The sequence below is a fragment of the Mya arenaria genome, chromosome 8 (genome assembly GCF_026914265.1).
Source record: "Mya arenaria isolate MELC-2E11 chromosome 8, ASM2691426v1".
Lineage (NCBI taxonomy): Eukaryota > Metazoa > Mollusca > Bivalvia > Myida > Myidae > Mya > Mya arenaria.
The window spans coordinates 31,902,181-31,918,596 of NC_069129.1; the positions used below are offsets into that span (position 1 = coordinate 31,902,181).

The following is a 16,416-nucleotide window of genomic DNA, read 5'->3' on the forward strand; positions in this document are numbered from 1 at the left end:
TTGGTACGGTGCGGTGGGGATGGGATGTCATGTCATGTCCCGGCTCAGCTGAAAAAGAAAATTTGGAGCCATCAGTACTTTAATTGAGCAATTTTGTTAAAGGGCTCTATTGAGCTATCTTCATTGTTCAATCAACCTGGCCTATTACATCATACGGATGAAGGGGCCTTAGAAGCAAAAGCCAGGACATGCAATGACAAAATCCATTCCATTGAGAGATGGACAGATGCATTCATAATTTATATGAATGTTTACCTGATTAAATACCCTGACAAGTCACGTGAGATGTTAGAATATATGAGCTTGATAAGGGACTTTGCGGCTCGCCAGGCTGGTCACGCATGGCGTACTTATGACGAGCAGTTTAGGCTGCGTCAAGCAATTTGCCAACAGCCATGGGACAAAATTAATGCAGACCTGTGGTTACGGGTGGTGTCTTTGTCGCAGCCAGTTCAGTCCGGGCCCCGCTATAATGTGCCAAGTAAGAGTACGGCTCCTGCTCTCCCTTGCATTGATTTTAACAGAGGTTTTTGCCATTGGAGCCCCTGCAGGTTCGCGCATAGGTGCTCTGCTTGTTCTTTAACGCAGCATGGTAGGTCTGCATGTCCACAGTCAAATTTCACGACAGGGTCAAGTTCTGATACTGCTGATAGGCATGCTGGCCCTTATCCTTTTCAGTCTAAATACAGAAGCCAGCAGTTTCGTAGGGGTGCAAGACGCATGTTCGGACGCCAGGGCTCGTACTCAAGGCAGTAAAGACTCAATTAATAATGTTTTGACATTAGCTCCCTCCCCAATCATATTAGATAATTTAGAGCGTGAGCTTTTACATTACAATAAAGATGAGGCAGGGATTTTACTTAGCGGTTTTAAGTTTGGCTTTCCATTGTGTTATAGCGGTCCTAGGCTGGCCTTAGATGCGAAAAATCTTAAGTCTGTGCAGTTAAATACGGGTATCGTGCAGGACAAAATTATGAAAGAAGTTTCAGAAGGTAGGGTAGCAGGTCCAGAATTTTGGGGGACAAATTTTGTAAATTTGCTGTGGCGGAAAATTCTGGGGCGGCATGCGGCTGTCATGTGCTGGCACTAAGGTAACGATCTTAACTATGGGATAACCTAGCAAGATCGTTTTGTCCTAAGTGATAAAAGTGGATTATGCGAGTAATGCGGAGGAACATGTTTAAAAAGTGCTGTAATTCTTATTCCAAATTTTATATAATGTAATTAGGGGCCAGGGTTAAGCCCGAATAGTTCATATACTAAGTTGATCCCGTGTATCCCCTAATTTTTGGCTTTAACAGAAATGCAGTTTGGATATTGATACTGCAAAATGGAATGCCTGGATGATATTGCGGAATTGAATGCGTGCGGATAAAGTTGCAGGCGAAATGCGTAAAGCGTTATTCAGTAACAAAAGCAGGCTGCACATGTTGGCCGGGTGTCGCTTCGGAATTTTGAGCCACTTGTCTTTGACTATGGAACAACCTAGCATAGACTTTATTGCGATCAACAAATGCCACTTTTCATTATGTTTTTGTTAACCATTGTACTATGTTTTTGTTAGTTGTGTAATAACATGTTCGTTTGCCATATTAGTATTATTTCATTGATAGCGTTTGCGACTAAGGATAAACCTAGCGTAGACTATATTCTATGATAAAGACAGTATTGTGTTATTTGAATACTTTATTTTGATGTCATGTTTTATGGAGATTGTTATGCCAGTATTAAATCGAATCTAGTCTATTTTGTCTTGTGTTGGTTAATAAATGAACTATCATGAACAATTCTTTTCTTTGTAAGGTACGCTAAATGACACAATATGGACCAAAAATGAATGAAATAAAATGAGCTTATAAATTAAGTTGACATGTATTTTACTTTGATAATTGTTTTGTTGTTGTTACTTGTGGAGATTATGATATTTATCATTGTATATCTATCATTCCTGATATGATTTTCGATCTTGTGAATTTTGTTCAACGCAAACGGATATTGTTTAAATTCTGGAAATAAATTGGATTGTTTGTATTTTATTAGATTTCTGAATCTGCTTTCAGACCAACATATGATTGTACAATAGTCATTCAAGTAAGAAAAGCGAACGTCGTTAACATGCCTGCAACGTAATATTAAACGTCACAAATATCATAACGTAAAAGCTTTAATATTTAGATTCTGGCAAAATCTAGGTAAGATATTTAAGTATTAAACAATATGGACCTTTACAGTGTATCATCTTATTTATTTAATGTGGAAAACTGCGTAAAGAAAAACCTACGTCGTCTTTTCAAAGTTGATGTTTGTAACAGAAAAATATCATGTCTATTAGTTTCTATAAACCGGAGATCATTATGAAAGGAAAAAATATTTTGTCTGAATTAATTTCCTCAGATCGCCGAGGTAAAAACACAAAGCTCTATCATTATGAAAAAAATATGAAATGTCATGATGTCCCTTTCCTATGCTCTCTGAAATAAATGATAAATCAGTTTATTGTCCATGGAACTGGAAATAGGATGTTTGATCACTAAATATTTACAATAAATGTAACGGTAATTTGTAACTTTTGTACTACTATTTAGAGCTAGAATGGGATCATAGTCCATTTACTATTTACCATAAACATATTTGAGCATGAAGCCATTACTCAATTTCAAACGACATATGCATGAAATTCTTATTAGGAATACTAAACCATTTTTACTAAAAATGCATCAATAATTGTATCATGAATAATTTATCTTTGAAATCAATCAGGCGGTAGTAACAAACTCTTACCATTGTTTTATAATTATATTTAGGTAAAAGCAATAACAGAAACAAATACTCCATTGACGTTTTCATGAAATAAGTTTAGAAGAAAGTTCGTTATTTTATTTTTTGTATTTATTCATTAGTCCATTCGTTCATTGGTAGGTTCGTTCGTTCGTATGTTTATGAATTATTTATGTATATCTATGTTGTTTTGTGCATTATACGTTATCTTGTCAGGGTCATTTCATTTAATACTTTATCCAACACTAGATTTAGTCTGAGTAAAACAATATTCCTGTTGATTTAAAGCTAACTTGTACATCAAATTCAGTCGGTTGGTTTTGTTTGTCCAACTGAAATGAATGTTAATTTTGGCGTACCAAACAGTGCATTATTATATCGATGAAAACTTTGGTATATTTTTTATTCGATGCCGTGAATTATATTTTTCACAACACAAAAACGTTAATTCAATGCGAATGGATATTCATTTAACAATTATAGTATATTCATTTAATCCCCAAAATATGTTTTAATTTATCAACAAAAAATATATCTTTTAGATAAACAAAAACATTCTTTGAAGACGATCAAATATTTTGTTTAATTTTTTGAGTGAATTCATTAAATATTTAAAATAATTATGTTAAACAAAAACATTCATTTACCATAAACAAAAATCACGCTATAGCTATCCATTGTTAGAAATAATTAAATATGAATTGAAAGATAATATAATAGTTTCAATGTTTTAATCTGGACTTATTCAATTAAATTTTGCATTAATTATTATGTTTGTTTACATAAGCTGATTATTTTTTAATATATAACTTGATGGAAGACTCTTAAAATATGTAAAACGTTTAACATTACTACAATACACGCTGGTAGTATATTTGACAATGTATATTGCTAAAGATGTACGTTGTTCAATATTTATGCGAAAAGCTACAGAAACAAGCTCAGTAGCAAAAAAGTTTAAACATAAACCCGGTTTAATGGCACTGGGTAAACGCCAAAGACATAGAACATAAAATCACAATCAAGAAACATGGAAGAACAGTATAAAACTCCACAAACAGCACAGTGCATTTATGAAGGATTTTTAGGTACTGTCGCAACAAGTCTTCACAAATGTTTGTTTTGTTTGTTAAAGATGCACTCTTACTATCACATAAGATCTGCCACAATTAAAAATATTGTTTTAATTTTCCAAAAGGGTGAATACATGTCGAAAACAATGGTTCTTATGAAGGATAGTGAGTTAAATTTGAAAGAATTGTGCATAAAACATGGTATTTCTACCTTATGGGACTATAATAGATCACAGTAAATCTTTTAGCATTTACCAATCATTTAATATTTTTGTTATTAAATACAGGGTTACAAACTTGTTATCAGTTATAAATATTTTCCATAAATGCATTATATAGTAACTAGTTTAAGGTTTATAAGTCAAAATTGATATTTGTTATACATGTGTATGTTTTGATTTTGAATAAGAGTGTGACTTTAACCAGTATTTTAAACGGAGGAATCAACGCACCTGATCGGCTTCCAGCTCTAATAGCATTGAGTCAATATTTATCACAGTGTTATATGATAAGTTTACTTTGTGACCTAAAAGAAAACGACAAAGTCTTCTTTTTCATGATCTTTCTTACGTCAATAGTGTTTCAATTAAGCTGAATATGAAAATTACATTCAATTCACTGTAAAAACCAAGGTTTTTATTTTTTAATTTCGAGCGCAGTTCTTGTGTTTTGTTTTGGTAAGAAACAAATTATGTATTTGTTATTGTTTTTATTTTTATATGTATATACAATGCATTCAATGATAAAACAAACGTTACATATACACTTAGAGTCGCGTTTATATGACGACATATTTCCTATGCCATAAACATTGTACAATATAATACGCAATAAACTTATCGTATCCTACCCTTGGGGACAATTTAACCCTATGGGCAAATATGTTATCTAAACGCAGTTACACTGTTTTAAAACAAAAAATATACATAAAGGTTATTTGTTTCACGCTTTATTTATCATCTATTACCTATGGGTAAGTATGCAATATTGGTTTTGTATTCTTCAAAATCATTATAACGAAGCCAAGAACGACCGCGAATGGTGCTACGATTAAAACCCGAAGAGAATTGTAATTGAATTGTAATTTCGTGCTTTTCCTACTCATAAAATACCAGAAACACCTTATAATGATTTAGAAGTCAGCCCAATGTTAAGTTCCTATGGGTATAGATTTACCTTAAACGAGATACAGTGTGTTTTTTTAAAAACAAACTATACGTTAAGGTAGTTTGTATCACGCTATATTGCCGTTGAATGAAAACTTATATCAAAACCAGCTTCTTCGGAAATTGCGTGTTTGTGATAAATGTCTATGGTAAAATACACAAGTCCCCTGCATAGAAAATTTAAACAATGTAACCTTTGCATAATTGTTTTCCTGACTTGGTGAACCATGAGCAAGTAATTTCTTTGTTAAAAACATTTCTAAAATTAATTATCACAAAAAGTAGCTTTTAATGTTCCACGTTTAAATAATTAACCTTTTTTTCAAGTCGAAACCCACATTGAATAACCAATTTATATGCATATATAACAACAAGCCTCTCACAACAACGTAATACTGTGAATCTTTCTTGTTTTTCTCCCGAAAGAGTAATCATAGACAAGAAGGATTCTAGTTGGCTAGAAAAAAATAGTTTCCCTTTCTTGATGATGACAATAAATGTTTCTTAAACGTAATTAAAGTTGTCTTTTATATTGTTTTCTTTACCTTTACAGATTTAATATTTCCCAATTAAACACTTCAATATGTTTGCTAATAATGACTTTTTTACCTTCTATAATCAATTATTTAAATGATACTCTTGCTTTTCTACTATAACTAACGAAACGATAAGGGACTTATTCGTTATTCACAATACAAAATGTCATACATGCTGTTCATATTAAACAATACAGTCAGTGTTCCTGGTTGATGCAGCGTAAATTTCCATTCTTTACTGTTTTTCAAACTGTGAGTTCTGTAAAACACGTAGGCGCTTTTCAACTAATTAGTTATGGGTTTTCTGTATTCGCACAGACAGAATAAAACATACATTAGTTCCAATATGCTTCTATGTGAATAAAATATTCGGTTAGTTACAGCTGAACATGTTAAAGTTTATAGCTGATAATACTTAAGGCTGTTTCCGACAGAATTTCGACAGAATCGAAAATATTTTCAGTTTTCACTTGTCCAACGCATTATTTATAAGTAATTGAATTGAAAACACTTAGGAACAAACATTACGTATGTTATTCGTACTACTTTAAAAACTAGTCGCATTTCAATATGTTCAGAGTACCGTTCCTTTATTTCTAAAAGGTACTCAAATATCTCATTTAGAATTAAAGTTATCATAAAAAATAGTCAGATAATATAATTCTGGTAAACATTTTAGCCACGGGGATATTGGCCTAGTGAAGACACTTTTGGATGAAACTTATTAAACAAACAATAGAAAGTGTCACTCAGCGGTTTCAATTTGTATACTTGAACATTCAGTTTTACATTTACGTTTTCGAGCCGTATGCAACTTTCAGTCAAATCAAAACATATCGTGTACATTAACTTTCCGTTGTTGTCCGTTGACAATTTGAATCTTTAAAAGCGTTTAAACGTATTTTGATACTTTTGACTGATTTGTGTACATGACGAATATTTTTAAAGTAAATATCAAGTTAGTTTTTATTTTCATTTTATTTAACACTTTGTTTTTTTATCAATTTTAATGTCAAACATTTTAATAAATACCGATTTTATATTTTTTTAAAGACGTGTCAATGCATCATATGAAAGTGAAGGCATATTGAACTCGTCTTTCTTAAAATCAATTGAAAAGTTTTGATGTATCGAAAATGTAATATGATTACTTTCATTTGACGTCCAGTTTCGGTTAAAATGAAATAAAAATACTATAATTACTTTAGTAGCACACTGTTTCCTTTTTTATTTTATACTATTATAATTGAGCCTACGAAAATCCTTTCAATTGATACCAAAATTATCTCAGGCGTCCAAATCAAGCAACATTACCATTGAAAAGGCTAAGAAAGTCATTGACCTTACGATATATAATAGTTAAACTGTGATTGTCGATAAGTGGTTCCTCAATATGTATTATAAATATTTGAGAGGAGATTTAAACATATTGACCATAAGCGCATATATGATAATGAAACTTTGAAAGAAAATGCTGTTCATTCTTTGCACAAGGATTAGCAAAACATATAAAATCGCGAAAAAAGCATTTTGTAAGAAATATTGCTTCATTCTCTTCTCGAGCGCTTTAACATCGGATATTGCGCGGACTTCTAGTGAAGCAAAGATAAAATATTGCATCTGAGGTACTATTTTGTGGCGTTATTTATCAATTTTTATCAATTTCAGTTCTAGAAAAAAAACATGATATATAAATTTTGTATCCTACAATGATTGTATTTCTAAATCGTGGGTTTGACGATGAATGATGAAATGCCAAAACAAATCAAACTTCTTCTGAATGATATCTGAGGAATGTTCATTATGTGAGATTTAGGAAAAACAGAATTGCAGGCGTTTTCTCTAATGTTTCAATTTTGAAACTTAAAAAAATGTGGGGTTTTAATTTCCCGAAGCTGCCATTTCTGATGTATTCTGTCTATTTTCACAATTGTATGTGGACCATCATTGCTGCGCCTATTTGTTGTAAAACTAATCAAGCAATGCTGAAAGTGGAAGTTATCCTTTGCGTTTAAGTATCCGAAAACTTTAATCAGATTTTAGTGAAAGATGGATTTTCATTTCAGAGTAATCTGCAGAACAGAAAAATATACATATATATCATGGCTCTGAGTCCATCTTTGTTGGAAGAGAATACTGCATTTTATAAGAATTTTAAAATGATTTGTCGCCTCGAAACAACACAGGGATGTTAAATAAAGAATGGCACGCAATGAAGCAGTTAAAATTTACCATTAATATGTCCGTTTCTAATGAATTTTCCGGAATTCGCGTGTTGAGGGTCGTTTACATACTAGATAGTTTTCTTTTCAAAGTTAATTTTAGTCCGTCGGTAATATTTTGATGTTACAAAACATTTGTATAGCATCAAATAATGTATTGCATATAATAATTTTAACCTGATGTCGGTCGCAAACTTAATAAATTAATTAATTGAACTATGTATTGAGTTTATTTCGCCAAAAAGTCAATAACGGTTCATTAATTTTTGCGTAAGTTTTAGGATAATCTGCTTACAACTTTCAATATAACTCAAACATATCATTAGTTTGATTTATATACAGTGATTTGTTTTCTCGAATGCTCATATTGCAGTTTTCATTTCATTGGCTGAACCAATCAGTATTAATGTTTTTGTCTTGTTCTTATCTAATTTTCCATATAAAACATTCGTGTTTATCTCGCTACTAAAGGAAATTAAAACGTGTTTGAAGATGCAAAATGGGTCAGATATAAGGCTATTGATTACGACTATTTCCACCCCAGGAGGCTGCCAATAATTTAGTTTAGAACTGTTGTTATTGAACCAAGTTTGCTTCATTGCCTTTTTATGAGGAATACTGTCTTATATCTGTTGCGGAAAACGTTCTGGATTTTTATATCTCGCTTCTTTCAGTAAATATTGTTCAGATTGCGTCAATTTTAAGTCATTCTTATTGGAAGAGGAAATCACTTGAATGATCAAACCCCAGCGTTATCCAAATGTTGGAATCAAATTCGTGTCTATCTAACTGACAAGTAACTGTATTGACATAGAGTGTGTTAGATTTATATTTAATGTATAGAAACGTTAAGCTATGGTCCCTAGAAACAAAGTTTTAAAACTTAAGTTTCTCAAACTTTAAGATATGCAAAAGAACAGAAAAAACAAACGATATGACTGCTACTAAAAACAGCTAGATAAAACAGATTCGATCACTTGATTTGTTGATTTAATAATACATATCTGATGAATCACAGGAATTCAATATCCGCTGTATATGGTTATGAATAAGAAATCTTTATTTTAGATTCTCGGGTTTGTTTGTAATCATATCATGTTTTGACTTCCATATTAACTGTAGGATAGTTTCACCCTCAATCACCTTAGATAGGTCATTTGGTATCAAATAAATTTTAATTAATTCTCCTCATTTCATTTGTCATTCCAAAATAAATTGGTCAACCATTTTAGATATAATGCCTTACACTAATGGATTTTGGAGAAATTAATATTAAACATGCTTTTGTCATGCAAAAGAAATATCACATGATGCAAATAAATGGTTTGGGGAAATATTCATCATCACTGGTTACGGAAGACATAAATATAGATTAAGGTGTTAATAACATGTCTTCTGAATAGATAACCTAACTGTTACTTGATTTCTTTAATGTTGATTTCTTGTTAATTACTGTGCTACTGTGCAGCAGAAGATCGTCAAAGTGGTATATTGTTACTATAATTGTGAAACATGTCACACCAGGTATTTGTTATCAAACATCATTACTAACTATGCAGACATAATGTTGATCTCATCCTTATTCAACAGCACTTTTGAGTCTGCTGTTAATCAACATATCTAAACATGACGAAACGGGTCAATGTTAGCAATGTTGATTTCAGGGAATGCATGGCGAATTTGGTACTCATTAAACTTCAGTAGAATATTGTTACTATAAGTGTGTATCATGATGTCACACCAGGTATTCGTTATCAAACATTATAACTAACTATTTAAATAGAATGTTGATCTAATCCTTATTCAACAGGCCTTTTGAGTGTGCTGAAACTTTACATGATTAAACATGACGAAATTTTAAATCATATTATATTCAGGCAGCATTATAAGACTGAAAAACATAAGCTATATTTTCCCATGACCACTCAAATATATTCAGGATAAAAATATTTTTAAATGACTCCGTTTAAACGTAATGAAACTTGGAGATTCACTAAGTATTCAAATGATTTGAATGTGCATAAAGGAATGAAAGGACATGTAAAAACATAACATGCCCAAAATTGATGTTCATTTTTTCTGATAGTTTTATGCTTTTTAAACTAATAAACCATAAATTATTCTGCCTAACCTACATCCGCAAAAATGATTTTACAGCCCCAAGAAATATGGCATAAATAAATGGAGATAAAGATAAAGCAAATTTGATATTGTTTAAAAAATGTCGGTTATTTAATTAATTTAGTTAAATCATTAAACTAGAATTAAACGGATTCAATTCTCACTGTTGGAACAAACTGTGTGGTGATGATACTAACATTAATTTAGTTATAACCATAGAATCGTGATCATTTTCAATTAGAACCATTCATAAAAGCTTTGAGATTATTCGAACTGTTTAAAGTCCCATTTTATTTTAGTAATTAACATTTATTTTTTCACCTATTATTCAAGTGACAGTGAGGCTTTAATTTTATTTCATTTCACTTCTGCCGCTTTTGGTCTTAGCAGGCGATTATTTGAATAAAACATGTTTAAGCAATACACAAGTGATAAAGAATGCACTAATCTTACGCAAATTGGTTTAATATGCAAGCCAACATCGTGTGAAACGATCCTAAACACTGATGCCAGTAACAAGTTTATTGCGTAATATTATCAGAAAACACTTTGTTTCAAACTTTGTAAATGCTACCAAATGTTTGTACTACATCAGTTCGACGACATGAGTCAACATTTGTCACTAAATTATTTTTTATAGCAATTTTGGAAGAAATTAAATTCATCTTTTTGTACCTATTATGAAACGAAGATAAACAGCAACTTTTAAAATCGTCTTGGGTTAAATGTTTATTGTCATTTGAACAAGACGTATAACTCGTATTGTAAATTTGAAGACATTGTATTGGCAATTCAACATTGTAATTGGCATTTGTTTTACAAACTCTTGTACCAATAATACAATAAAATCCAAGTTTTGTTTGAACATCCTGATATGTTTTTGAGTAATGGCCAATATAAAATTCCTTGTAAGCCTACACTGACGAGAATGAAACCATGGTTATGACAATATAAGAATCGTTCACATGTATTTGTTCGGTAGTCGGTAAGACAGGAATTTCCAAGCCAGGTAAGGGAAACGCATGTCCCTTATGCAAGAATATCTTAGCTCATATTCTCATAATGTAAACGAGATTAAAATACAGAATCGACGATTTTTGAGTCTGATAATAGCTCTAAATGTTTCTGATATCTAAACCAAGCAGCGTTGTTATTGTTCAATTAAACACTTGTCAATCGCCCCATAAACGAACTGACTTCATGGATAGGGGACTTCTTTGTTTTATCATTAAGAGTATTCTGAAACTATAGTATTAGACTTGATATTGGTGAATGTCCATTCAATAGAAATACTCAGCAGAATTATGATATTTAAGCAGACATTCAGCCTTTTTATTTTTGCTCTAGTGTTAAAGCAGTGAGGCTTCTTGCAATGGGTTATGTTGTTGTAAAATCTATTCTGTTGCTTGCAGGCAGTCTTTGGTGAAATCAAACAAAATGTTTAATGTCTGCATTGGCCTAAGATCACGTAGAGTAATAATGAAATAAAGTAATCATTTACTCCTAACTTTTCACTTTAAAGTATTGTCGTCTATTTTTCTTAATGACATTTTTCCATTACAAGAAAAAGATATACAACCAGGGCCAATCATTACTTGCATTTAAAAAGTATCGCGTAGACTTTGTCTTAGCTTAAAAAGATAAAAAAAGGCACTCAGACGTGAAGTTACGTTTTAAATAAAAGCTCTTAATATCTTAATTAGTATAATGCTATTTTATTAAGACAGTAAAAAGTTGATAAACGCCCACATTCGGCTCCCTCGGTACAATCTAGTGTTTGTGTCAATTTTGAGAGATCACAGTGTCTCTGATGGAAACGTGCAGAAATGGTGATAGTTGATGAGAAATATGTTTCAACAAATACAGCCGAAACCCGTTGGCTCGATCTCGCTTGGGTTCAATACCTTGTTGGCTCGAACTGAATGTAAAGGACTCTATAAACTAAAAGTAAGCGTTCCCAATTGGCTCGATTTTTCCCAGGCTCGAGGTATATTCGCCGGTCCGTTAGAGTTCGAGCCAACGGGGTTCGACTGTACTTTATTATTTACACCAGTGGTCAAACTCATTTCGCAAGCCCTTACTGGCAGACTGCTTTCCGGGCTTGAACAAAAACCTTATATGGCAGGGCTTGTTCATAAATGTAACGCCAAGGACTAGTGTAAAAATACGGTTTTGTTCCCCTCATATTGATTAAATTAAGTACTTTGAAAAATATGTGCTATGGAAATCTGCTTCAGAGAAAACAAATTAAAAGGTGTCAAACTGGTTTCCGTCACACATGAATTATTCCGTAGGTGTAGCAATTTTTTTAGACATGTCTTTGCACATAAGGTAAGAATTTGGCTAAAACAAGCATGCATTCATGCATGTACCGAGTAGATAATAATTATGATGAATACAAGAAAATAAAACTAATAGGCTGTCTTTTATTACATGAGCGTGGCCGTCTAAACATATCTTAAATATATCTATACTACATATATTTCTAATTCTAGGCATCGTACTGAACTGTTGTTATATTATCAATGTCTCAATTTACAATATGTCACTGTCATTAATGATGTTTGTTTTCAGCGTCGGATGTGTCCTTCTTTCACAACATTATGGCAATAATAGGGGCACACAATGGGACAAACATATTTATAAAGGGTTATGAATTCTCCCATAATGTTCTTGCAAAAACGTTAGTGAACAACGGACTAACTTCGTTGTTTAGGACTGAACACTAACATTACTAAGCAAGATGAATGTGCTGCACGACATTTTAGTATCAAATATCTAGGTTTATTGTTTCAATGTAAAAAGCAAAAATGTTTTAAAATCCTTGATACAGCTTCGCAAAAATTAAATACATCGTTTATACAACGGATGTTATTTTTTTTGTTCTTTCATATGTTGGCTATGTGATTTTCTTTATATTTCAAACAAATTATGTCGTAAATTGTCTCTACCTATATTTCAACACCAAACACTTGCTATTTCTGATTTAACAACTGTTTCCAAACCTTTTAACCAAAAATATCAATAAAAAAGTAATTCGACCAACTTGTTTTATAATGAAATCTATTGCGAAATTGGAATTAAACAGAGTAAAATTAAATTAAACGTTTAAACCATAATAGACTGTATAGTTGGAAAATAAGGTGAACAAGTTTTTGAGTTAACAATAAAATGAAATATTAATGAGCTTTCCAGAAACTGTGGCCTGAGAGTTAGAAAACGCTTGAATGGATTTAGTCAACAATCTCTGAATTCTCATTTTCATTAATTAAGTAATCTTGATAGGTGACCAATTTGTGATCGTTAATCAAATTTTCCATTATGATAACTAAATGTGCTCAAAGACAAAAACAATCCACCAATATAACTAACACGGGAGTAAGATATTCAGCTATAAACGTTATAGATAGTAAGCTTTCGTTCAGCAAATGTATTCTGATTGGAGCTTTGCATTGAACGATATACGTATATAAAATTGGTTTTATATAAATATAAAAGGAAAAGGTTTGATTTGCGTTTGCATGTTATCCCCATTTTTGCTTTTATAACTTTCCAACTGCTAGTTCAATTAAAATAAAATTTAGATTTGGACTTAAATATATTCATCGAATTGTTTCTTCATTTGTTCCGTTAAATTTTCAGTTGTTTTTGCATGTGTTGTTAAAACTTCATTCTCTTTGCTGACTGTGAAAACAGATTATATGACGTTTGTTGCACTCCGTTTTCTAATGTCAAGAAAACCAATTTCAGTGGTTAAAAAACGTGGAACCTCTTTAATGAGTGCCGGCAACTACAATTTGTCATTCAATTGTTCCCTGTATTTGAATAGGGAATTAATATTTTCCGTAAAACCCATCTTATCAAAACTCGTCGTATATTTGCAGGTTGTGCGAATGCTCGCAGTGATCGTGTTTGTTTTTATGGTGACGTGGATGCCATACCGTACAATGGTCGTGTACAACTCCATCGCCACGGAGAAGTATCTTGACCTCTGGTTCCTCATGTTCAGCCGAACAATGGTCTATATTAATAGTGCTATCAACCCAATCCTCTACAATGCCATGTCCGTCAAGTTCAGACGTGCCTTTAAGCGAATCCTCTGTTGTGGTAATGCTATTTTAACTAAATGTTCTAAGAATATCAACTATAAATACGAATCCTGCTCGATTTCTAGTAAAGATAAATTTTGTAGCTAGTGTTCCTTTACCTCCGTAAAAGTAAAATTCTTTCAAACCGATAGTATCTACATTATAAATATTACAATATCTACCTATTTATCGTTTTCATATTAAGATGTATTAATACCAGTTTTGGGGAGCGAAACGTCTCAAATAACAGTGATTATATCTATACAATTTTTAGGCTGTGTATAATATACGATTCTAATATCAGTTATATTTTCGATTATATTTGTTAAGATCTAGAATTGTTTTTGAAATATCTACACTGCTAATTGTTTACAAATGTTCAGAGCACCAGCATTTATGTGTTTCTTATGCGATCATTTTTTTAAAATAACGTCTCAATCTTGCAAAACTTTTTACTAGATATCTTATGTTTGTGCCTTAATAGTCTAGTAGAGAGTTAAAGTGACGTCCTTTTTCACAAACATAAAATAGTATTTCATACCGCATAAATGTTGAATCCCGTTTAAAACAATGGTTCTATTAAGATCATATTGTTTTTCATTACCCGTCAATATAACTGCATAGAATTAAGCGTGTCTAAGGAAGACTATGTTCATGAAGTTGCGGTGTATCCCTCTATCTAGTCGTTGAGTGTATTAATCAAAGTGTATTGGCAAATCTGTATATCGGTACAATGCCTTAGGCCATTAATAAGATGATTGAATTTTTGTGTTATTTATAGCATTGTCTTAAAGTTGACTCTGACAACAATGAGGGAAGCTTAAAGGTTATATTTAAGTTTCATTGCTTAAATTTATTGCAAGAGTTCGTTTTGTGCGTCTTTCGCCACCTAAACCCCACCTCCATTTTCTTGGAAATAATTAATACTGGTAAATTATTCTTGTAACTCTCTGACAGTGTGCACATACGATGATAACCGACGATAATATAAGATTATTATTTTTTACTTGCAGGAAAATATTTAGTTGATGGTCATACTTCTGTCTACAGCGAGGTGAATCTTGAGAATGTTGTATTAAAATCAAGAAGGCCGACTACTGAGTCCACAATACAGCTTCAGCTTCATTTTAATGGTCGAAACACTTCTGTTAGGAATGAAAGTAATCGTTTTAACGATAATCGTGCTACATCACAGTGATGATGTCATAGTGACGTTTAATGGTCAATTGAAACTGCATTTCAACCGCAGGGGAATAGCAATATATCTTAATAGATTCTTAAGTTAAAATTGTAAAATATTGTATTGTGAAATGAATGTTTCAATTAAAGTGATTAATATATCCGATATACCATTGTATGTTTTGTGGATGTTTGATGCCCACGTTAATTACGATCGAAAATCTTTGTCTTACGTATTCAGATTTCGATTTGATTTGATTCGAAATATAATTACAATCCTAGAAACAAAACTCCTCAGAGACAAAAATTCGAAAACAATCGGAATTCCTAAGCCATTTTCCCACCGAAAACAAACTCAGATGTATGAAGCCACATCAGTAGAGGAAGTGTCTGCTATTGCAAGCCATGGAGATGCCTGGGACACTATTACAATTTGACTTGACCGCTATCCTGGCGATAGTTTACTTTACGTCGTTAAAGAAGTTTGTGTATGAAGCCACATCAGTAGAGGAAGTGTCTGCTATTGCAAGCCTTGGAGATGTAACTATTACAAACTGACTTGGCCGTTACCCTGATGATAGTTTACTTTAAGTCGTTAAAGAGGTTTGTGTTACACTGAGACAAAATGCGGGGCTACTGTGATTGGGTAAGGAAAGGTGAGCAATAAGAATGTCCCCAAAATATATGTAAAATATGTTGATGTTATGTTTGTGTATCTATTTGTACTGAATAAATATTAAAAAGACCCTATTAACATTATTATATTGGTAGAATTAGGTCGTTTCTCATCACTATTTTATCAGTGTTTATCAGAATCTGATTGATAATAAAGTTTGCATCCCCTTCGCTATGATTCAAGTCGCTGTACAATTGATAAACACTGTCGCACAGGAGATATAAACAGTGCAGTTCTAGTTCAAAGTAGGAACTATGTCATACGAGGGTTGATTAACTCGCGCTGCGATTGACAACAAACAAAGATACAATGTCTTTGTCACTATTTGAAATTATATGTGCATTACTATATGACAGAGGTACAACACAATATTGTCTCCATGATATCAGCTACATTATTAGTTAAAAATATCATTTGTCAAAATGGTTGTAGTTAGTGTATCTTTTCAATAACGCATGTATATTTAGTGTTTCCTTATCATATGGTTAGGTTTCTGTTGATGATTGGATACATGCAGACAATAGTAAAATAAAAAAGCAATACAACATTTTTTTTTCTAATCTGATCTGTTATAACC

At 32.0% G+C, this 16,416-nt stretch overlaps 1 protein-coding gene across 1 annotated transcript in view; it reads left to right on the top strand.

The window, feature by feature from the left end:
• LOC128244137 (thyrotropin-releasing hormone receptor-like) overlaps positions 1–15,182 on the top strand; it is a 38,392-nt gene extending 23,210 nt beyond the window's left edge. The window contains exons 2-3 of the mRNA XM_052962152.1: positions 13,781–14,003; positions 14,998–15,182. Coding sequence (XP_052818112.1) covers positions 13,781–14,003; positions 14,998–15,182 — 408 coding nt within the window. The remainder of the gene's footprint in view (positions 1–13,780; positions 14,004–14,997) is intronic.
• The last annotated feature ends 1,234 nt before the right edge of the window (positions 15,183–16,416 follow it).